This window comes from Cryptomeria japonica, chromosome 8 (assembly GCF_030272615.1).
Source record: "Cryptomeria japonica chromosome 8, Sugi_1.0, whole genome shotgun sequence".
NCBI lineage: Eukaryota > Viridiplantae > Streptophyta > Pinopsida > Cupressales > Cupressaceae > Cryptomeria > Cryptomeria japonica.
The window spans coordinates 4,444,910-4,468,747 of record NC_081412.1 but is presented as its reverse complement, the minus strand read 5'-3'; the positions used below and the strand labels follow the sequence as shown (position 1 = coordinate 4,468,747).

At 36.6% G+C, this 23,838-nt stretch overlaps 1 protein-coding gene across 2 annotated transcripts; it reads right to left on the bottom strand.

The window, feature by feature from the left end:
• Positions 1-567: 567 nt before the first annotated feature.
• Positions 568-7,292, bottom strand: LOC131051187 (disease resistance protein Roq1). 2 transcript variants are annotated; one of them, XM_059209833.1, is made up of 5 exons: positions 6,268-7,284; positions 2,937-4,044; positions 2,553-2,810; positions 1,457-2,422; positions 568-1,263 (listed from the first exon to the last, which is right to left on the bottom strand). In XM_059209833.1, exons 1-5 carry the CDS (start codon positions 6,798-6,800, stop codon positions 646-648), a joined length of 3,483 nt encoding a protein of 1,160 aa, XP_059065816.1. In that variant the 5' UTR covers positions 6,801-7,284; the 3' UTR covers positions 568-645. The 2 variants fall into 2 exon arrangements, with proteins under 2 accessions (XP_059065816.1, XP_059065817.1); XM_059209834.1 differs by having other exon boundaries at positions 1,122-1,300; positions 6,268-7,292.
• Positions 7,293-23,838: the final 16,546 nt, after the last annotated feature.

Here is a 23,838-nt window from a genome sequence, read left to right as displayed (position 1 = left end):
AGTCCCTCTCCCCTACCATATGGACTTTTGCAAAGTGTTTTCTCATGTTTTTGCCTTGTAATCTTCTTTAGATTAGCAGATTAGTTGTTACAAGTTCCTTTATAAAAATTTTATCTTGCAGCGTTAATCGTTGGGTCTTTGGTTCTAGTTCTATCTTGAAAGGTTTATATTGTATTGAGTTATGTAATCCTTTTCCAGCGACAACTTATTGTAGCTGCTATTATTTGTAATTTTGCTTTATTTCAATAAAAAAAAATCTTTTATAGGACCTTAAATCTAGTTTGACAAAGTTCAACTAGCTTGATAGCCTTAAGTTGTTATGTGATTTTAAATGAAAAAAAATATCTTCGACCGCAAACTTGATACACATAACATTTAATTTCATTTATGATTTTTTTCAATTTATATCTTATTGATTTTACTTATCCTTTAAAACATTTTTTACTAACAAAATAAAATACAAATAGTAATATATTTATATTCTATCAATGATTAAAAAAAATAATACTAAAATTTAATTTTTTAAATTTTTTTTAAAAATTTCATCAAACTAATTAAATAAATTAATACTACTCTAAAGAAAATCATTTTGCATAACTCTTTCTTTTTAAGATAACCATAATTTCATTTACAACAACGGAATTTTTAATCATCACCACCATCAAGTTCTTCCTCCTCATCATATTCGTCAATGAAATCATCATTGTCAGCTAACACAAAATCTCTTTTACCCAACCGAACATCAACATCTTTTCTACTATTGCCGACGCAACAAAGTTCGCCCAAGCGTAGTTGAACAACTAAGCTTTTCAATATGTGGAGGGTTTTGCTTTCCTCGCCTTTCTTCACTCCCATTATAAACCCCTTCTCCATCATAGGCTCTGATGATAACCAGGAGTCATAGTTTGAGAACCTTTCTTCGCTAACCGCACACATATATATCATCCTCTCTCTTCTTTCCCAAAAACCATGAGAGCCAAGACGCACATGAAACAGAGTCGGGGTCCAACTACAAAAGTCTTTCGGTATGCGAGGAGAGATATCAAACGTAGTGCAAAAGATGAATGTACTGAACGCATGTCGGGTTCTATCAAAGGAATGGATCATCTGCTCTACTTTTTCCCTGCTATTTCCCTTCAAATTTATTTCACAGAAACCATCCCCAATTTTATCTGACAATGTCCATTTGAAGACATCTTCTTCGGCGATGGAATCTGCCGTGGCCGATCTCCCCACTATAATCGTAACCTCCCCCGGCAATCTCTGAAATCACAGTGCTCTCGCTAAATTATTTTCAACACTATATACGGAAAACCGAACAGAACGTTTAGAAATATTTTATTCAGATGCAACCGTTCCAGAAAAAAAAAAAAAAAATTAAAATCAACAGGGTAACTAAATTAAAAGTAAAAAATGGACAAACTAATGAGAAAATACAACGATATGCGTTTAATACCTGCAACCTTTCAACGCAACTTATTATAGGAGCATCTGCAATAATCATCTCCTTCAGTCCTTTCAATTCTTCAACACCCTTTATATTCTGCAGCTGCGGACATACAGTAATGACAATGCTCTCCAGGCATTTTAAAAATTCCATGCCATATATGTTCTGCAGCCTTGGACAATTCCCAATGAAGACACTCTTCAACGCCTTCAATTCTTCAAGACAAATTGCATCCTGCAGCTCTGTACATTTATTAATGAAGATTCTCTTCAATCTCTTCAATGGTTCAATAGCTTTTATACTCTCCAGCTCTGGACAATGCGCGATCCAGATCCTCTTCAACCACTTCAATCTTTCAATAGCTGATATATCCCGCAGGTTTCGACAGCGGCTAATACGGATCCTCTTGAGAAAACTGACACACCCAAAATTTGGCAACTCTGTCATAGTCCTGCAGAATTTCATTTGAAACATTTCAAGATATGGCAGATCATTGACCAATACTTTTCTCATCTCTCTACATTCGAACAGCATCAGACATTCCAATGTGGTTACCCCTGTTACATCCACTTCAATTAGATCTTCCATAGAATTAAGGTTAAGAGTTTTAAGGATCGGACACGACTGTCCACTAATTGAGACCCTCCTTGTTTTCAATACGCCACACAGAGTTATGGCTTCAAGGCTTCCCATACAAAACCGATCATCAGTTGCCTCTCCGCTGTTGCTTAAAGCAAATTCCCCTTCTAGTTGAAACTCAATCAACTCTAAAGTTTTCAGATTGGCGAGTTCTCTCAAAGATTTTAGCAAGCAATTCCATTCAAAACTCCATTCGAAGATGTTTCCTACAAATTTTAGCTGCAGCCTTTCTAGATTTTTTAACATTCCAACCGAGCTCACCAATTTGTTTAGATGAGTGGAGTCTGTACAAGGAGCCCATAAAACGCAATATAGCTCTTTGAGCTTGAGCAAAACCTGGAATATATAACCACTTTGTCTCAACTGTTGTTTTTCAATGATAAAAATCTGACAAGAACGAACTACTTGCTGATGCTACCAAAGCTTAATATTTTGATTTAAGAAAAAGAAAAAGAAAAGCATATACCTGGTCATCCCTTTGCCACAACCTCGAAGGTGACTCTCCTATAAATTTTAAAGTGTGCAAATTTTGTAAAGGAATCCATTCAGGAATCCTACCATTAAGTTCAAGCCATCGTAAATCAGTTGATGTCCTTGAACTCTCCAGAAAACATCTCATCACAAGACCACTTTCTTTGTCCTGAATACAACTGTACCATCTGAAACAATTTCCTTCGGACCGCATGAGCATGTTCTGGAATCCCTTGATTTCACTTATATCAATCTGAATCCAAATTTCTTTGAAATTAGAAAATGTTCATCTAAGTTACGCGTAAATGGTTAAACAGCTTATAGAAAACAAACCATTTCCAAGTAAGACCATGAATTTAAGACAGCAAAAAACACATACAAGATCTTCAGGACGCCACAGTCGACGAGGATGGTTCGTTTCATTATCTGCCAGTTCTCTCCCCAAGTCGCGGAGATGATCATGCATTCTGAAATAAGATGGTGGCTCATACCAATTCGATCCCCAAAAAACTTCAGATTCTGTTTCAACAAGGGACTTGTCCTTGAGGGTCTGAAGTGCATGTTCGGCTCTCCACCTTGAAGTCTTCCATATACTTATTGCCGTGCTCACATTTTTCCCTATGAAAAAGCACGCTATATCCATAAAGATCTGTTTTTGATCCTCTTCCAGAGCATCATAGCTTATTTTAAGAGTCTCTCTTATGTCTGTGTCTAGCCTTGCCTTAACAACATCTAACTGTAACTTCCAGTAAGCCTTGTCACGGCCAGAAACATGCGCGGCCATTACTTTAAGAGCAAGAGGTGAACCTTTACACAAATTGACAAAGCTGTCAACCAAATTATCATATCCACTTCCACAAGATTGTCTATGAAATGCATGCCAGCAGAAGAGCTCTCTGCTATGCTGTGGATCCATTTCTTTCATCTTATAACGAACTATGACTCTGGCCTGTATAAGAACACCCTCGTTACGGGTTGTGACAATCACCAAACTATTGGGATTGAGAGCATCTGTGGGTATAAGTGCATCTAACTGCTTCTGATTATCAACGTCGTCTATAACTATAAGGAACCTATATTCACGGCTCCTCTTAAGATTATACTCGATAACGGCGATCCCATCTTCTATGCTAGGAATGGTGTTTCCTTCCAGGTTAAGAAGATCTTTGAGAAGCTGACTTTGCAGAGAAGTCAACTCACCTTTGACTTGTCGTTCCCGTACATCAAAGAGAAAAGTTGATCCACTAAATTCTGAATGTTTGTGATTGAACAAATATTTGGCGAGAGTGGTCTTGCCAGACCCTCCCATTCCGTAGATGCCAATTATTTTATCTATCATCTGCCCATTTCTCCGGCAACGGCTGTGGAAATCATTCACAAACTTATCAAGTCCAACCTCATATTTTGCAACTTGGAAAGGAATTTTCCTCTTTTGCTTCTCGTTCATCACAGCAGACACCACGCCATTACACAACTTTTTCTGATCGCTGGAAATACGAAAAGCAGAAACAAAAATTGAGGTTGTAAGTAATAGAGACTTTCTTTTTATTTTTAAATTTGAAAAAAATGAAAACCTATATTGAATCAAAATGGCCTAGCCTGAGCCTTTAAAACAGATACATAGCAAGAATCACGTCTATAAAAATGGTCACCCCTACCTGTCATATGATTTTTTTATGACGGTTTAGTCATTTCAATGTCTTTCATTTGACGTTTTAAGAAAAATATTAACTGTCAAAAAATATAAATGTAGAAGATTGAAGCCACACCAAAATGCAATGCACGTCTTTCTTGGGAAGAAATGAACAATATATGCAAAAATCTTAAATTTACTAAATAAGTTTCTAAATTAATACACTAATATATATTATATATTAACATTAAATGATAACCAATTAATAATTACTAATTTAGTAATAATAAATATTAAAATTTTAAAATGATATATATTATGACAAGTTTCTATAACAATCTTATTAAATATATTTAAAAATTTAAATTGACTAAGTTTCTAAATTCATATATAAAAAAAATAGAATATATTGTAAAACTTCATATTAAAATATTTTATCAATTATATTCTATCATTTCAATTATGACAAGTTTCTAAATTGATATGAAAAAATAGAACTATTCTAAAAAATCATATTAAAATATTATAAAATTAGAAACAACTACATCCTTCCATTTCAAAATATTTTAAATATATTATATTTTTATAATAAACATTATAAATTAATATATATCAATATTATAAATTATAATATTCTATGATATATATTACCTACTATATGTTTTTACGGTTTATTTATAATTTTAAGTGCCATCTATACTTTTAAGTGCCATCTATACGGTTTTAGAAAAAAATAACATGTCAATACATATGTTCAACTAATTTTTTAAACTGTCAAATACGATTCAAAAGTGAAATAACGGCCATTTACCCTGTCAAATTCCAGGCCTGCCGAGATGCTTCCAAATTTTCAATTGATATTCAGAACTGTAGGAAGCCTCCAACCAGAAACCCCAATGCAAGAGTCAACACTCAGAAAAAGATGGGAAGTCTGCCAGCAAGAAAACCATCTAGCCGCAGAAATATCAACAGACATGGAGAGGGAGATATGGGCTGCATAAGGAAAATGCCAAAAGGTAGGAATTTATAAAGACACGGCAGTTGCCAAGATAGAAGGAAGACCAAAAGACAGCAATAACGCTGCCCAAAGTAAGAAAATCAAGGTAATGTTTTGAAATCTAAGTATAAATCTGCAAAAATGGTAGAAATTTACAAACAACACCACAAACAGACTCCTTTAAATAACTTCAGAGCTTAGATGGAAACGGGAAAAGGAGGAGCCGATGGTAAGTGGCCAAAAGACCAAAAAGAGAGCTCCAGATAAGACTAGAGGAGATTCAAATAAAAAAGTATAAGCTGTCAAAACCACACCCAAAAATCTGCTAACTATTTGAGATATTTGGTTCTTAAATTATGAATGAGCAAATTCAATATTTGTATTTCAAAAATTTTCCTAAAAGAATCTCAGCAGCTCCAACTCTTTTTTTAGGAAGCCCCCCTCCATGAGACCCAGTCTAAGCACCCCCTTTTCTCTACTCACTAAAAGCCCCCCTCTACTCTGCTTATGATATTCTGAACTTTTGAGGTAAAGTCCCCCATTACAGAGTTGATTTTACCAATGATATTTTTAGTATGTAGTTAGAATAGAAAAGAAATAAACATGAATATAGCATAAAAAATATTTAATACCAAGTTTAAAAATGAAAATGTGTTTTTCATTTCTAATAAAATTTTAACTCGTACATTATATGAATTACAACAGCTTTACAATATTATAAAATTCTTAATTAACAATGTAACAAAATAAGGCAAAGCTATTTTCCATAATGCAATCCAACATTTTAAATTCAAACATGGAAACAAATTTATACTTTAAAAAGTGAAATATAAATCTTTAAAAAATTAAGAATCTAAAAATGCTTCTCTCTAAAATGAGATGCATTGAAAATTACAAAATAGTTAGCACACAAAATATGAAATAGTCATCATTTTTGTGACTGCTGATTTAATTTTCTGTCAACAGAAGGACTGACAATTTTCCAGGAGACAACCTATGGACCAAAAATGTAAAATAACAATAAAAATTAACAAAATATAGAAAATACATATGGACGGAAAGCTCATGATGGTGTCTTACTCGTTGAATTCGTAGCCCTTGATCTCCGAAACATTCTGGAGGCATTCTTTCCACTGTTGAATGTCATGACTCGGATATCTGCACTTCCTTTCGTGTCCGGAAAATGCAATTGCGACTTCATTTTTTATGTAGCGGAAGTCTGAAGGGTCAACATGGTAAAACAGGGGAATGATTTTAGCCTTGGTTTGAAACATCAAAGCTAGCTCAGCTAAGCACCAAGCAGACTCTGCATATCGCGGTGACAAGATGGCGATGTGCACTCTGGCAGAGTATATGGCATTCTTTATGGTGGAAGAAATTGAATCTCCCAATTCAGTCTCTTCAGAATCTAGATATGCCGAGATCCCAGCTTCCTTTAGAGAATCGTAAAGCTGCTGAGCCAGAGTCTTTTTGACATCTGGGCCTCGATGGTTGATGAATACATCATACTGCTTTACAGTCACGGCGGATTGTATCCTTTTGCTAGGACGTTCAAGTGCCAGAAGTGGATGTCTTTCCTGCTGTCCTCGACCAGATGTCGAAGTGGAAGCCATTAACAGAAAACTGAAGCTCTGACGTGAGCAAATAAATAAATAAATCAAGAATGAAACTATAGGCAAGAGTAAAGGAAAGGGAGTGGATGGGTTAAAAGCCCTCTAATTGAAAGCAACCAAATTCAGTGCTGCAGCAGGTAACAAGAGTAGAGATATTTATAGAGATTTAAGAAGGGTAGTACGCAAATGGGCAGCGTTTCCACGATCTTGCCTGGAAAGGAGAGGAAAGATGAGGAAAGATGAGGAAAGGAGGGTAGTGCGCAAATGGGTAGCGTTTCCACGATCTTGCCTGGAAAGGAATCTTGCCTGGAAAGATGAGGAAAGATGAGGAAAGATGAGGTAGTGCGCAAATGGGTAGCGTTTCCACGATCTTGCCTGGAAAGGAGAGGAAAGATGAGATGGAAATTCACTTGATAAGACTTCCACTCCGTCCCCTCTTAACTTTCCCCAGCTTTTTGACCAAAGGAAAACGCGTGAATGAGCAGCGATCTAACATCTTATCGGTGGAAGACATGACGACAATAATATGCTGTTATCACAGAGGAGGATCTCTTTTAAAGATTTCCTTTCATCTTTTTGACTCAATAAGTTGAAAGGTAGGTGAGGAATCTTAGTTGTAGCATTAGTAGGGACAACACACTTAATCCAATATTCTTTTTATTATTTGATAGACAGCACAAATCATTATTTTTTTAATTTACACTACTGATCTCAATTAAAAAAGATGAAATGATTGGAAAAGCTTACTCAAACGGTCACGCTTCATTCTCTTTATATTATCTATTAATCTTGCTTAAATCAAAATTGTGGAGAAGATTTGAAGGAACGTGAATGAGCAGTGTTCACACAGCTGTTTTTGACCTTCTAAGTAATTTTTTTAACTGTTTCTTTCAATTAAAATAAAAAAACTTTTTATTGGAAAAGGTGATAACTAAAAAAAAAAATTATTGAAGATCAAATGGTGTCGCAAGTGGTCTTACGTGGTCCTAAGGGGTCACGCATGTGTTCTAACATACTACCCTTTATGACACATGTGCACCCCTTAGGACCTGATTGGACCACATAAGACCAAATGGTGTCAGAAGGGGTCTTATGTGGTCCTAAGGGTCACCCCTTAGGACCACATACGACCCCTTATGACACATGTGCACCCCTTAGGACCTAATTGGACCACATAAAACCAAATGGTGTCGTAAGGGGTTTTATGTGGTCCTAAGGGGTCACGCATGTGTTCTAACACATGAGTGACCCCTTAGGACCACATACGACCCCTTATGACACATGTGCACCCCTTAGGACCTAATTGGACCACATAAGACCAAATGGTGTCGTAATTGGTCTTATGTGGTCCTAAGGGGTCATGCATGCGTTCTAACACATGGGTGACCCCTTAGGACCACATAAGACCCCTTACGACACATTTGACTTAATTTGACCACTTAATTTGACAATTTTGACTTAATTTGACTCATTTGACTTAATTTTACTCATTTGAATTAATTTGACTAATTTTCAACTTAATTATTGTATGCAAATATATGTAATTGTAAATTAGACATATATTGAAATTTAAAATTAAATTTATAGTTGTTTAAATTTCTTTGGTGCATAGATCTAGAAATTTATCTTAAATTTGTCTTTATAAAGATAATTCTAGTGTATGCATTTATGATGTTTAAATTTTATTTTGTATATCTAATTTTTTTAATTCACATGTTTAAATATGTTTTAAATGATGAAAATGTATACATATACTTTTATATTTATTGTAATGTGTACTGCATACATGCACATGTGCATATATATATATATATATATATATATATATATATATATATATATATATATATATATATATATATATATATATATATATATATATATATATATATATATATATATATATTACCCACTATCATCATGTCTGATGAGCGTGGATCCCATAACACTAACTATTATGAGCCTAGTGTTCATCCTTCTGGGAGTGAGCAGACATCACATAGGTCTGCCACAACTCCACAGGAGAGACAACAACTCTATAATCAGACAACAGAGGCACTCCAACATGCCCTAAATCATTTAAATATCACATTGGGAAACATGCATGATCAAAGAAATAAGCAAATGGGTGAGATAATTAAATAAGAGCTACTTCATATGATTGACCTCATTGACAATTATAATCCATATGACGAGGTCAACATAGAGGAGTTCTATAGATCCCTTTCATGCAGTGTACATGGTACGGTGAAATGGGACACAATGAATGATAAGGTTTCCACAGCTGATGTGAAAACCATGTTTCCTCATTATCAGGCCTTTGGTAGGGTGAAGGGTTATATGCCTACTAGGTGCACGGATGCACTAGTAGCACCTTTTATCTATCCTAGATGGTTGGCCACTCATCATAGGTGGCCCCAAAAGGATGAGTTTCCCTTTTATTTCTGTAAATAATTATTTACAGAGTTTCATTTGTTGGATGATGTTGACTTCACCGATTTTTCGAAACATGTTGGGCATGGGAAGGGCAGATTTTCAAATAAGTTCAGATGACCAGGTGCACCCCTGCCCATTAATAAGCGAGCATTGATTGGTCCAAACCTTGTGGTTCTTCCCAAGAGTGAGGACCTAGCACATGCTGCAGATAATGTACTAGATGACACTCGACAGTCCTTCTATTCTAGTATTGCTACTATAGCCACACAGGTGGATGAGATGACATCAGATCGGGTGGGTAGATATTTGTTGTGCTCTCATACTAGCATTCAAGGAGCTCATGATGCATCAACAAGTGATGATCCATATGTTCGAGTAGACATACCATCGTTGATGGATGTTGCACGCATGCATGACATAGATCCTTTACGGCAAATGAGTCCATGCTTATCCAGTGATCTCTTGGATTCACATCAGGTCATTGCTATGGAGCATGGGATCCCACTAGAGGAGGCCCCATCATATGTTAGGCTTGTACATGGTAGACCAATTGCTTCTAGTTGTGGTTGCGAGCTTACAGATTCTCAGCCTACTATTGCCGCACATCCTACTACCCCGCCCGAACATATAGAAGTTGGTCATGTTGGCATTTGCATGAAGATTGCATTAATGATATGTTATGTTGTCATTGATGTCAATTGAACCGGTAATGGTATTTATAATATTGTTGATATTGTTGTTATTGATATTGTCTTGTAACCGATAGGAAGAGCTTTGAGGAAGATGTTGTAAACCGGTATGTAAGTTTGTGAGTTGAACCGGTAAACCGATGCATAAGGTTAAACCCTTTTCTATGCAATGTAACCTATAAACCCTACCAATTGTTTTTTGTTAAACCCTAACCGATCAAGTTTGTTGTTTAAGATCTATTCATGAGCGGTAATGATGAAGACACGTGTGATCATTGTATGAGGATAACTTCAGATTGTTTTGGCGCTTTTGTTTGTTGTCTAGGGAATGAGCAAAGTGGATTGCATCTAATGCATAGTGCGAGATGCATTACAAGTATGATGAAGCGGTGATCGTGGAGTGGTTAGAATTTTCTTGAAGAATGTGTATTGATTGCTATGTAAATCCAACGATCATGCTTGAACCAATTTGTTTGTAATCTCTATGAGAGAATTAGGTTTTTGTTGTGTTACCGACCTAATTGATTTGTATTTAAGGTCAATGAAGTTGTTTGTAAAAGAGTTGACAAAGTGTTTGCTGAAACCAGTTGAGTGTGTGGTTGCCTAACTGGTGAATGGATCTACAATTTGTGTAAAGGCATATTGAAGCTTAAGAAGGATTTGATCAAGCAAATGTAGTGCTATTCAGACAGATCAATAAAACCTGTTGTTTTCTAACAATTTCAGTAGAATTGAAATCCCCTAACTGGGTAACTCTAACAAGATTGGTTAATTCTTAAATCCTCTATCAAGGTGATCCATTCTAAACTTGGATTCTCAAAACCTCTATCGAGGTTACTCCTAACAGGGTATTTTGCTTTTCATCAAGACATTTTTGTAAATCCCTTAACCAGAAGATTCCTAATAGAATTAATTCTTAACAGGACTTATTGTAAAAGCTTTACCAGGCTCGTCTCTTAACTGGGCGAACCTCAAAAGAGTTCAGATAGCTATCCTTGTGAGTCTCATCTCACTGTGGTTTTTACCTATTTGGGTTTTCCACATATAAACATTTGTGTCAAGTGATGAATGTTTTTGTGGTTATGATCTTATTTGCTTATTTGATTAACTTCTGATAAGGCATGATAACTAGAAGCATTGAGAGATGGAGTGTGTTGAGATATGATTAAGCATTTGGATGTTTACAAGGTTGATGTTGTTTACTGTTAAGTTGTTATAACAGTTAACCAGTTGATGTTGAGTATTCTTATGAGTATTGATCTTGAGAGTGAAAGTTTACTTAGTGAGTATGAATTTGAGTTTGGGAAGTTTGTATAAGTTTTTCAGTATACTGATTCACTCTCCCTCTCAATATTTTATCGGATACTTATTCTTTCATCATACCATGAATTGGTATCAGAGCGTCTCAGGACCTCTTTAACCTAAAAGTCTAACAGCTTGAGGAAAAGATCTTGTAGATCATGATGAAGAAGGAAGGTCTGAAGTTCAACAAAGATAACTATAGGATATGGAGCGACAGAATGAAGATTTACATTAAGAGTCTTAGAAGTCAGTATTGGGATCATGTAGAAACTTAGTATCTTACACCTACTGGAACTCTGATCGATGATTAGAAGAAATAACAACAAGAAAATCACAATAATTGGAGGCTATTATCAATTCCCTGTCTGATGTTGAATATGTAGATGTTCATGGACTTAAAAGTGCATATGTGGTGCAGAGCACCTAGCTCAAAGTTGTCTTTTCTTGCATTTTATAGTTTTTGTGTGATTTCAAGTTATTTATGTTGTAATAAGGTGGAATAAATCCTATGATTCTTTTTGAAGCCATAGTTTGGTTGTCCACACTTTTGTTGTGCTCAAGATCCAAAATTGTCATTATCTTGAAATGTTGTCAAAATGTCAATTTTTGGTTTGTACCAGGTGGATACCTAGAAACTTTCTAGAATGTTTGGAAATGGTTTAAATCCATTGTGTTATTCCATTTGAGTGATTTTTCAGGCCTTGAGAGCCTTGGAGTGTGTTTTTGCACTCATAGGTTAGTTGTCAAAAATTGGTCATGACAACTTTTGCATTTTTAGGCAAAAGTTGTCCATGAAGGAAATGGTGTTGGAAGTTGGTTGGAACCAAATTAAAATGGTGTATATAATCTTCTAATAATCTCCAATAATAGTTTAATCAACTTTTGCTTTGCATTCAATTCATTTGCCAAGGGTTTCCTATGCTTTTCCTCATGTTTGGATTGTTTTTGCTTTGATTTTATGCTTTTGTACTACCTGTACGGTCTGGTATGGTGCTCATAATACTAGAGGAAGTTATGAATTTGTTTTATCTTTCCAACAAGTATAATATGAAGGTTTGAAGTGCCTTGGATCAAAAGTTATCACTGTTTTTGTAAAAGTTGCTCACAAACCCTTGAAACTTGGGGTTTTGATTATAAAAATGCATTTTACCTAAGCATCCACGAAGGGCACAAGTTGCAATCTAGTGGATGGATTGGGTAGGCTCTATAAATAGTTTTAGAGTAGGTTTTTTTGTGTTTTTGCAAGCCACAAGGAGGAGAATGGGTGAGATGAATAACACACAAGCTTGTAGCTAGTGTGTGGGGGCAGCAGAGATTGCTCATTTTCAGTGCCATGGAGAAGTGACACCCCCGCAGCCCATAGTGTTTTGGAAATTTATATGAGTGTATTAAAATAATCCAAGTTTTTTTGGGTTGGTGAAAATTTTGGAGCACATCTTCCAAAATTGTCTGGAAGCCCTAAACCCCCTTAAAAATAGCTTTTTTTTAGTAACCCTAGTTGTATGACAATCACAGATGGGAAACTAAGTGATATTATTTAACTTTTAAATGGGTATCTGAATATGTAAAATTATCTAGGGGTTGTTAGGAAATTTTTGGGAAAAAGACCAAAAAAAAGTCAAAGAAGGGCTAGTCAATTAGGCCTAATAGTAGCCGATAGAAGCAAGTTGAAAGCCTAGGGCTTGGGAGGAAGGTGCAGACCTTGTCAATGCATAAAATGACCTTGAACATGCCTACACAACATAACCACAACCTTTTAACATGCTTTTAGAGTGAAGATCCTTGGTGGAGGTCTTTGGAGCCTAGTTGGAGCTTTGGGAACCTAGTAGGAGACCATATCAAAATCAAAGATTTGGGTCAAAACCAAAAAGAAACCTCAAGTGGCTATACCTAGGAGGCAAGCCGGTAGGTTTTAGGCCTTGAAGGTCTAAGGAGTGTACCCTAAAAAGTTACCTTGGAGCAGCTTGAGTAGAAGGGTCAGTTGAGGAGTTGGGGTGAGTAAGGGTGAACTAGAGAGCTAGGCACAAGACCTCTGCATCAATATGAAGTATGGAAAAAACTTGAAGAGATTTATAGCAGTGATGAACATGTTAAGATTTCTAAAGAGGAGAGCCTAAGAGGAAATTTTGAAGACATGAGAATGTCTGAAGGTGAGAATATCCAGCAGTATGGTCAAAGGATAAAAGAGATAGTTGGTGAAATAAAGGGTGCAAGAGGAAAAGTGGAAGATGCTATAATGATCAGTAAGGTACTAAGAACCTTGCTACCGGTCTATGCTATCCGAGTTGCAGCTATTCAGGAACTGAAGTCCATTGACAAAACTAAGGTAACTCTTGACTCTATCATTGGCAAACTTACTGCTTTTGAATTAAATGGTTATGATGGTAGTGTACAGAAATCAGAATCTGCATTCAGAGCTTCTATCTCTAACCCATCTATGAAAAAAAGTAGAGATACTTGTCATGGCTATGAATCTAGATCCAGCAAAGATGCTAATGATGAAGACAACTTAGTGGAACTTGAAGCATTGTTGGCAAAACGACTGCATAGAGGCACTGGAAAATATAGAGCTAAACTACCTTTAAAATGTTTTGCATGCAACAAGATTGGTCATATAACTGCTAACTATCCTAATGGTGAAAATGAATACAAGAGAGACAAATTTAAGAAGTATAAGGGTAAAGGAAAGCGAGATTATCTTATAGAGGTTGACAGTGGTATTATTGATGAAGAATTTGATGATGATGCTAGTGAAGATATTATGTGTGTAGCTATTAAGGAAGAGATATTAGATCAGAAAGCACTAGTGTCCAGGATGGATAACTCTGATGATTGGATCATTGATAGTGGTTGTTCACATCACATGACCGGTGATCAGAGTAAATTTCTTTCCTTGAGTGAATTTGATGGTGTTGTTGTCAGATTTGGCAATGACTCACCATGTATGGTTAATGGTAAGGGAGTTATTTCTCTTAATGGGAAGAGAAGTGTTGACGATGTCTATTGGGTTCAAGGTCTAATGCAAAATATTCTTAGTGTGGCACAACTTAATGATAGAGGATACCCACTGGATTTTAGAAATGGTATGTGCAAAATATTTGACAACAAAGGTGAATTGATTGCAACCAGGAAACAAACTAGAGGTAATATTTCATCTTAATCCTCAAATTAGCAACTGTTTGATTGCAAAGATAGAAGATAGCTAGCTTTGGCATAGGATATTTTGTCATATAAACTTTGATAACATTGTTAAAGTGAGCAAGTCCAAGACAGTAAGAGGTCTACCTCAACTAGACAAACTGGTTAATGCTCTTTGTAAAGAATGTCAGTTAGGAAAGATGACTTCTTCAACTTTCAAGAGAAAGTCCTTCTCCACAGAGCACTTGTTAGATTTGGATCATACATATCTATGTGGACCAATAAGAACAAGAAGCATTCAAGGTGATAGATATTTCATGATCTTCACTGATGATTGTTCAAGGATGATGTGGGTCACATTCTTGAAGGATAAGAATGCATCTTTTGGTAAGTTCAAGGCATTCAGGGCCTTAGCTGAGAAAGAGAGTGGGAAAAGATAAAATGTCTGAGAATAGATCAAGGCAGTGAATTTACTTCTGAGGAATTCGCTAAGTATTGTGATGAGAATGGTATCAAACGGCAACTTTCTGCATCAAGGATACCACAACAAAATAATATAGCTGAGAGCAACAACCGGTCAATGGTTGAAGCTGCTAGGACAATGTTGATACAAGGAAGTGTAGCAAAAACATTTTGAAAAGAAGTTGTAAGTACAATTGTGTACACAATGAACTGAGTTTTGGTGGAAAGAGGTAAGGACACGACCCCTTATGAATATTGGTATGGGAGATCACCTGATGTTAGTTATTTTAAGATATTTGGTAGCAAATATTTTATTAAAAGAGGTGATTACATAAGCAAGTTTGAAGCTAAGAGCGATGAAGGCATATTTCTTCACTATACCACCAAGAGTAAGGCCTATAAAAGCTTTAACAACCGGACACATAGAATTGTTGAGAGTGTTGTTGTTCGAGTTGATGAATTTCCATAAGTCTCAGAAGGAACTAGTTCAGAGAAAAAGGATGAAGATCCTTGCATTTTGCTTTTGGAACCTGAAACTGTTAAATCAGAAACCAGTAAAGAAAATTTCAATGTACTTGTTCAACCGGAACAAATAAATTCAAAAGAAGATTATAATGAAGAAGTTGAACCTAGAGAGAATGATCATGTTATTCCTAGGTATGTAATACTTATAGACACCTAAAATTAATATTTGATTAATTTATCAAATTAATTATTCCCCTATTCTTCTGAAGTCCCCTCCAATAATTATTTCCTGTAAACCCACTCAGTTAATTAATTCTAATTAATTAACCTAGTCACATGATTCCTACAAATCACTTTTCCTAATCCCACTCAACCTAATTAATCCTTCTAGAATCTCTCATAATCATGATTATCATTATCCCTCAATTTTTAATTCCCTCTCATGTCACATCAACATTGAGTCTCTCAAAGAAATTCAAATTTCTTTGAATCCCTCAATGCATCCTTATTTTGGAATTTTTAATTCCTCATATTTGAGATTCAAATTTCTCCCCCCTTTTTCTCAAAGAATTTTATATTCCAGTTTATTTTCCCAGGGCACCCTTGATCCATGCCTTCTATCTCAAATCAATCTCAACCCTTCATGATCAAATCAATCTTGGCCCTCCATTGGCCTCCTCCAATATATAAATTGGAGCCTCTTCTCCTCACAAATCATCCACTTCTCATGCATTGTCATGCTACTCTTTTCTCCTTGATCCAAATCATCTTCTTCATAGCCATCATAATGTCTTTATGATTCTCTATCTAATCCTCTTCTAATCCAAATCATCATCTATCTATCACAATCCAAATCCAAATATAAATACATTAATCTTGTTGAGCAAAGGAAATCAATCCATATCCAAATCAATCAAAGGAACACATCAAGTGGAGCATCATCAAGGGGCGCCTTCACTTCATCAAGGTCAATCCGAGAAAGAGGTAAAATCGAAAAGGTATAAAATGATCTTTTGATGTTTTATGGTTTTCTTTCTTATTTCATTGTCATTTTGATCATTTGACCTCTTATTCCGTTTTCCCCTCTTCAAGACTAAGCCATAGTCCTGAATAGATTATTGGGGATAAGGATTGATAGGGAGGATGGGCAAGGGGGGTTGCTCAATAGGTCCTTTGCTAGTTTCAAGGTGTAGTCACCAAAATCAGTTTGCAAATAGCTTGTAGGTAACCTAGCAACTCTCCTTGATCCACCTCCCTAAGTCAAACACTTCCTTTTTGCTCGAGGGCTTCAACTCCATTGTTTAGGCTTTGTATTCTAACACCTTACCCTCTCAATTGGAACTCATTTCCTCTGTCCCTGACCTGTTCTCAGATTGCACAAGGTCTCCTCTTGATGGATTATAAGTTTGAGGCAGATTTTACCTCCTTGGGGTGTCTTTGGTCTTCTATGGTTTGGAGCGTAGCAATTCTTCATAAGTGCTACAAACTGAGTTATGGAGTATATCTCACCAAATATGTTATATGCATGTAAGTTCAAATTATTTCAACTAGATTTGATGGGTTTTATGCTTTACAACCTCCCTTTGTGTACCCGATTTGACATAAACCCAATTTTTAGGCCTAAAACGGGCTACAAGGAATTAGCCCTCCTTTTGGGGTTTTGTGCTCACCCTACTCCAACGATGGACTTCCAGACAAAAAGAACCTGATATTCGGATACCCTTTTGGAAGTTCTTGAAGATTTTCTAAGTTTTAGGGTCCATTAGGCCGCCTCCATGACTGTCCCAAAAATGGGTGCAAAAGGAGGGGTTTGCAAGGGTTTTGTTGGCAAAAGTTGACTTACAAGTTAGAGACCTTCAGTGTGAATCATACAAACTTGGCTCTACCATCTCACATTATAATTAGGCCACAACAAATCAGTATTACACCTTCAAAGGCTAGAGAACAAGGTTTTACAAAAATTGCTTATAAGGAGTGTGCAACATTGGCAACTTTTCCATTCTTGCTTTCTACAAACACATCGTTAGCATGAGAAGCAATTACATTCTAAAACATGTGAGCATGTCTATCATTAGAGACAAAAGAGTATCACATTAACCTTGCATAAAAAGGCATTAGGCAATTACAAAACAAGGAGTTATTCACTGTCAAACTAATTATCACTGCACTTTGCCCTTTCACTGTTTTTTTCCATTTTTGACTTGCACTTTTCACTATCAAAACTCTTTTTCAAATGTCTAATTTGTGCTCTTTATCAATGCCCTGCCTTTGGATGTTTATTGTCCTTCTTACCTGTTGTTTGGAAGAGGAACAATACATAAACAACTTCAACAAAAATGCAAAAATCAGTCATAATTGATTGTGACAGCCAACTGGGCATTACAACTTTTCCTAAAGGATCATTAATTGATCTTGGAAATCTCAAAACCCATGGGTAGGGTCAAAAAACACTCCTTGTTCTTGTTTGCAAATAACTAGAAGGAGGTACAAGGCCTTACAAGCTCCAATATATGGTGGAGAGTAAGCAAATGAATGGAAATCAACTCCAAAACAGTGACTCACTGTTTTTTACATCATTTTCACAAACTGAAAATGCAATCATCCTCATTATGGCTTAGAAAGCCTCCTTGCTTTTACATTCAACCTTAAACATCAAACTGGTCTGATTATCTGATGAATGCATTTGCTATGGAAGAGCAAAGCATCAAACTTCTTCAAAGACCCTAGCCAAATGGCACACTTGCCTAGGGCTCCATGGCCACAAAACTTCTTGCACCTGCATTTTGGAAATAAAAGCATGTATATACATATCTTACAAGTTGACCAACTGGTTCTTGGGAAGCCATTAGCATTTAGGGCTTCAAGAAGCCAAGTTGGTCAAGCATCCTTGCCAATTTCCTAGACAAGGCAGTGAAACTGTCAAAACTAAATAATTTTGCACAAAACTCAAAACTCAATGAAATTAAATGCCACCAAAGGGAAAAGCTTTAGGAAGCATAAGAGAATTGGAAGATGCAAAAATAGTACGGCCACGTACAGCAGGTGTATGGACTGCTGCTCACATGGAGTCAAAACATAGAGAGAAACAAGGTAAAATTAGTGCAAACTTGCAAAATGCTTGATATCTCCAAATGATCAACCCTTATAATGGTTCAAACAAGAGAATAAATACCTCTACAAGTTAGTTATCCTCCTGTATGGATAGTGTAAAGCGGAAAATCGAACCCTAGGTGTTCCCCCCACTCCAAGGAGAAAGGAGGTCACTAGGATTGACGGTTTTCACTTAGGAGAGACTTTACATTCAAAAGAGGGGTTGAAACCCACAAGATCCAATCCCACACAATGCAAGATTGGATTCTGAATGAGTTTCAAGGGTTAAGACAGCAAGGCTACCCTCTTTTGTAAAGAATGTAGATAGAAGGATTGACCTAGGAGTGCATGTAAAGTAAGAAAGATTCGCTTATAAACAGAGATAGGAATACGGGGTGAAGCTGTGGACCTGGAATTAGCAGTAAAATGTCGAGACGATGTTGTCCTGCAAATTTGAATGAAAGTTGACGGGACGATGGCGCTCGGCGTGCACACGGTCCTCCGAAAAATCTGTGAAACGAAGGGGGATCTGTTCATCTCTGCACAAGGATTCCAGATCTTCAATTACAGCCGCGTACCTACAACATGCGAAGGTGTAATGATGTTGTATGTTGTATGTTGTATGTGATCTCCTCTTCAATGGTTGAATCCTTGTCTTGAATGCAACACTTGGCCTTGAATGGAGACTTAGAATGCTCAATTGCTTGAAGGAATGCTTGAATGCTTGAATGTTTGAATATTTGCCTAGCGCTTCTACCTCTTGTACACATATGTTTTTCCTCCTCAAATGGGAGAGGAAATGTAGTTTATATACTTGTCAACTAGGGTTGAAAGACTGATTTTTCTGACCTTAGGTTGACCTAGGAAGATTATTTTCCAAATTGCAAGCTTAAAGACCCGCTGCCCCATAAGAGACCGGGCCCAAAATAGGGCCAGGGACCAGGGCGCTGGGCGCCATGGTCCCACCTCCTGGGACAGCAGGGTGCAAGGAAGGGTTAGGCCATAGTGCAGAAATATGCAGTTTTTGATGTCATAAATAGATTTCGGGGTCTCCATTCAGGTTCAGTGTTGCGTCCCCATCGTGAAGACCCAAATGCAGTCGAAATTGCAAGTGTCACAATTTTAGGACGCTACATTTAGCCCCCACTTTAGCGGGAGTATAAGCATATGCCCATACTTCCGGTAAAGTACAAGGAAACAACATTGAAAGACTTTCACCACGTCAAGGAGGCAAGATACACCAAGCCCCCAGTGGACTAAGGATCTTACGACTTCGATTGACAAAGTAAAAGGGAAGATCACGAGGGAGAACCATGACTGTCAGTAGTAAGGTTCCCTCACTATGAGTCATGCAAGAAAAATACCAAAAATTTTCAAGGCAAAGCTAAGTTCGCCAAGAAGTTTTCAAGTATCTTGAAGAGATATGGACGGAGTGTATGCCCCCTAGGTTAAAGCGATCGCACACGCCTCAACGGGGGTGATTGCTTTAAGGTAGTGATACACATAAGAAATGAGAAGGGAAAGGAGCACGTTATCGCAAGGATTTAGCCCCCAAGTGTGAGATAAACCCAAGGATAATAGACACAAAACACAAATCACGAGGTGACTTTGCTTTCCTCGGGGTCAGTATGCTATATGATAATTCATGTATATCATATGTATGTATGCATAATTGTTCTTCATTCCCCAATCAAGGAAGGTCACCTAGAAGAAGGGAACACATGTGTCTTTTGAGTCAACATGAGAAAGACCAAAAGAGATCTCAATGCTTTGCATCGTCCTCAAGTAGACAACACTAAGGACAACAAATAGAAGAATGAGAATAATACATAGAAGAAATAACAAAAGAGAGGAGAAGAGAGTCTGCTATGCTAATGAACTAGTCTAGCACGTCATCCACCCCCCGATCTTGCTGATCAATATTTCGGGAAGGCAGGAAACACGCTAGAGGAGGAACATCCAACACAGCAGATGGAGCTATCACAAGATCCAAACAAGGGCTATGTTCATGTTCCAAGCCACGTTGTTCTTGTCTAGGAGCTAGGATAAGTGCTTTAGAAAATTCGTTAGATAAATGGTTATCAATATCAACAAATTCATATTCACTATCAGAAGCAAGAGAAGTAACATTTTCATCATGAATAACATTTTCATCTATATCATCATCAAGATTTATAAAAATAGGATCATTAACTCGCACAGGATCAAGACCATCATGCATCTTATGTTTAGGAGATTTTGGCTCAATTTTCGGCTGAGGAGAAAATGAAATAATACTAGCTGAAGGTGTTTTTGGAGATTGCAAAGTTTGAGAAGCAGCTGCACAAGCTCTAAGACGACGCTTTCGTCGATGTTCACGCGCAGAACGATTTCGTCTAGTCTTAGTAGGAAGTTGAGGAGATTGAGGAGGAGGAATGTTCTCATCCTTATCACTTGGGTGTTTAGGTTGTGGTTTCTTAGGTTGGATAATAGGAGAAGAGAAAGGTCTCTTCTCTCTATAAAAGGAAGGAGGAGGAACTGCTCCATATAAAGGAGGAATATTTGGTTTAGGAAGGAGACCAAGTCCATCATGACGAGGAGGTATAGGTCTACTTTTAGAAAGTTTATCAGACATAGACATAGTCACATCCATAGGAATGGGTTGGGAATCTTCTTGAGGAAAGACATTAGTTTTATCTTTCAAAGGAAGAACTTCCTTCTCAAGAACGATAGGGATATCAAGTTTGGGTGTTCGAGGTTCACTTAGAGATAGGATCATATCTTTTTTCCACTTTTGATAAGATTTGAAAAGATGATCACTTCGCGGTGGAAGAGATTGGAATTGTTTAGACCAAAAATAATCAATAGGAACGCTAGAAGCTCTTTCAGCTGGTTTAAAGAGACTATGATTGACAGTAACAACTTCACCATTATGGGGAAATTTCAAACACTTGTGAATAGGAGAAGCAATAGCTTTCATGGAAGATAGCCAAGGATAGCCTAGCTTCACATGAAATTGTTCGGATGATGGAATAATAGCAAAGTTCACATTAAGGGATTTGTTATGGACCTCAATAGGTAATGTAATAGAACCAATTGCAGGAGAAGAAAATGCATCAAATAATTTCACAACCACATTTGTTTTGTCATAGATCACTTGATTCAATTGCAAAGTAAAAAGAAATTCCTCAGTAATGACATTAACCATGCAAGAAAGGTCAATAAGCACTCCACGGCAAGGTGTATTCTTGACTTTTGCAACTATATATAAAGGACCATCAGGTGCCCTGATAGTTTCACTAGAATCAAATGTGATGGAAGGTTCTTTAGGTATTTTCTGCTGCTCTACAAAGTTAATCACATTCGGAGTCATAGACACAAGACCATCAGGTGAGAAAGAGGAATCATTAGTCTCAATCACATTAGAAGTATGAGAAGGTAATGGATCAGTAAAAATCTTAAGATTTTGGTTAGGAGGAGCTACAGATGTATTGCCTTTATCATTCACTCCTGAAACAGAGATAGTATTATTATCAATCAAATCTTGAATTTTACCCTTTAAAGCAAAACATTTTTCAGTATCATGCCCAGGTTGACGATGAAATTGACAAAAAGATTTGTTATCAAAATAGGGTGAATTCACCTTTGCAGGATCTATTTGCTTTATAGGAGGGAGAGTAAGCATATTTTGTTCCAATAACTTATTCATAATACTATGCAATGATTCATTCAAAGGAGTAAACTTTCTTTCTTTCTTGAAAAACTTAGAAATAGGAGGCACACCTGATGCTGCATTCACATTGTTGTTGATGATGTTTTCATTAACGAACCCTCTGTTCGGTTTAAACTTCCCAAATGGTTGTTGACTACTATCACCCTTATCACTCGGAGCCATTGGATTTTCTTGTTCCATTTGACTCACAGTCAGTTGATAATTGTGAAGAGTTGCACACAACTGTTGGAAAGAAGTAAACTCAGAAAACAGAAGTTTTTCTCTAATATCTTTTTGTAAATTAGAAATAAAGATTCTTTGAATATCATTGTTAGGTACTGGAAAAGAAATTTGAGCACACAAATGCTTATATCTACCAATGAAATCAGTCACTTTTTCTTTAACACCTTGTTTACAATGCATTAAATCAATCAAAGTAACTTTAGGACTTATATTGTTTTGAAATTGTTGAATAAAAGCATTTGCAAGTTGTTGGAAAGAAGTAATAGAATAGGAAGGCAACGAGCAATACCATTGTAGAGCCTTATCTCTTAATGTTCTAGTAAACAGTTTTGCAAGCAACCTTTGGTCATAAGTAAAATCGGTACATATTGTTTGAAAGGTCTTAACATGTGCTAGGGGATCACCTTTACCATTATAAAGCTCCAACTGTGGGATTTCAACATGTTTAGGTGGGATAGGTCGAACAATGTCAAGAGAAAGTGGGCTCGCAACATCAAATGTGGGCACACTAAACTTAGATTGATTCATAGAGGCAATTTGTTGCTGTAAAGAAGAGATAGTTTGTGCAAGATTGTTAATGGTTGCTTCAGTTGAAGAGTTCATATCAGACATGTTAGATTGTGATGGAGGCATTATGTTATTGAAAGAAGGTATTGATTGAGAGTAAGGTGGCGGAACACTATGGTGGTTAGTCATAGGAGATGATTGGAAACAAGGAACACTACCAAGAGGAATGGAATGGTTGAATGAATTGCCCCCTTGCGTCATGTTCATTTGTGGAGATGTAATAGGGACACTCATTGAAGGAATGAATGAAGAAGTCAGATTGAATGAAGGAAGAGGGTTGATTGAAGAGTAAGGATTGCCCCCATGACTGGTGATCATAGGTGGAATGTTTTGTATTGAAGTAGTCATTATGTTTGATGTAAAAGTAGGTACACTAGCAATAGAAGTTGTTAAAGGAATAGAATGATTGACTTGAGTAGGAGATTGTGTATAACCTAAAGTTTCGGCACAACTCTTCATAGGCATCACATTCGAATCCACAATGTGTGCAATACCATGCAAAATATCAATTCCATTCTTATCACTTTGAACCATACATTTTAGACCCTCAATTAATGAAAGAGCTTGACTGTCAGGATACTCATGAGACATCCATTGCTAAAAATCATCAAATTGGTTATCCAATTTTGAAAGTTGTTCTACAGAAACCTCATGGAGAGCTTCTTCATCACTAAGAGGATTAGAGGAATTACCTGTGTCCTCATTAAAAAGGCCATTCAAATTAGGTTCCATCTCCTCGGTAATTAAACCTTGGAAAGACTTAATTCTAAGGCTTCGTCTAACGGGAATAGTGTAAGTAGGGCTTATTGTTGTAAAACTCATGCACTAGAGAGAGAGAGAAAATTTTGAATTTAGAGGTAGCAAATTTCAATAAAATCAGCCAATCTCCCAGATTTAAGCTGTTAAATGCAATCACGACAATCTCCCGAAATTTCGGAAAAAATGTCAGGGACCG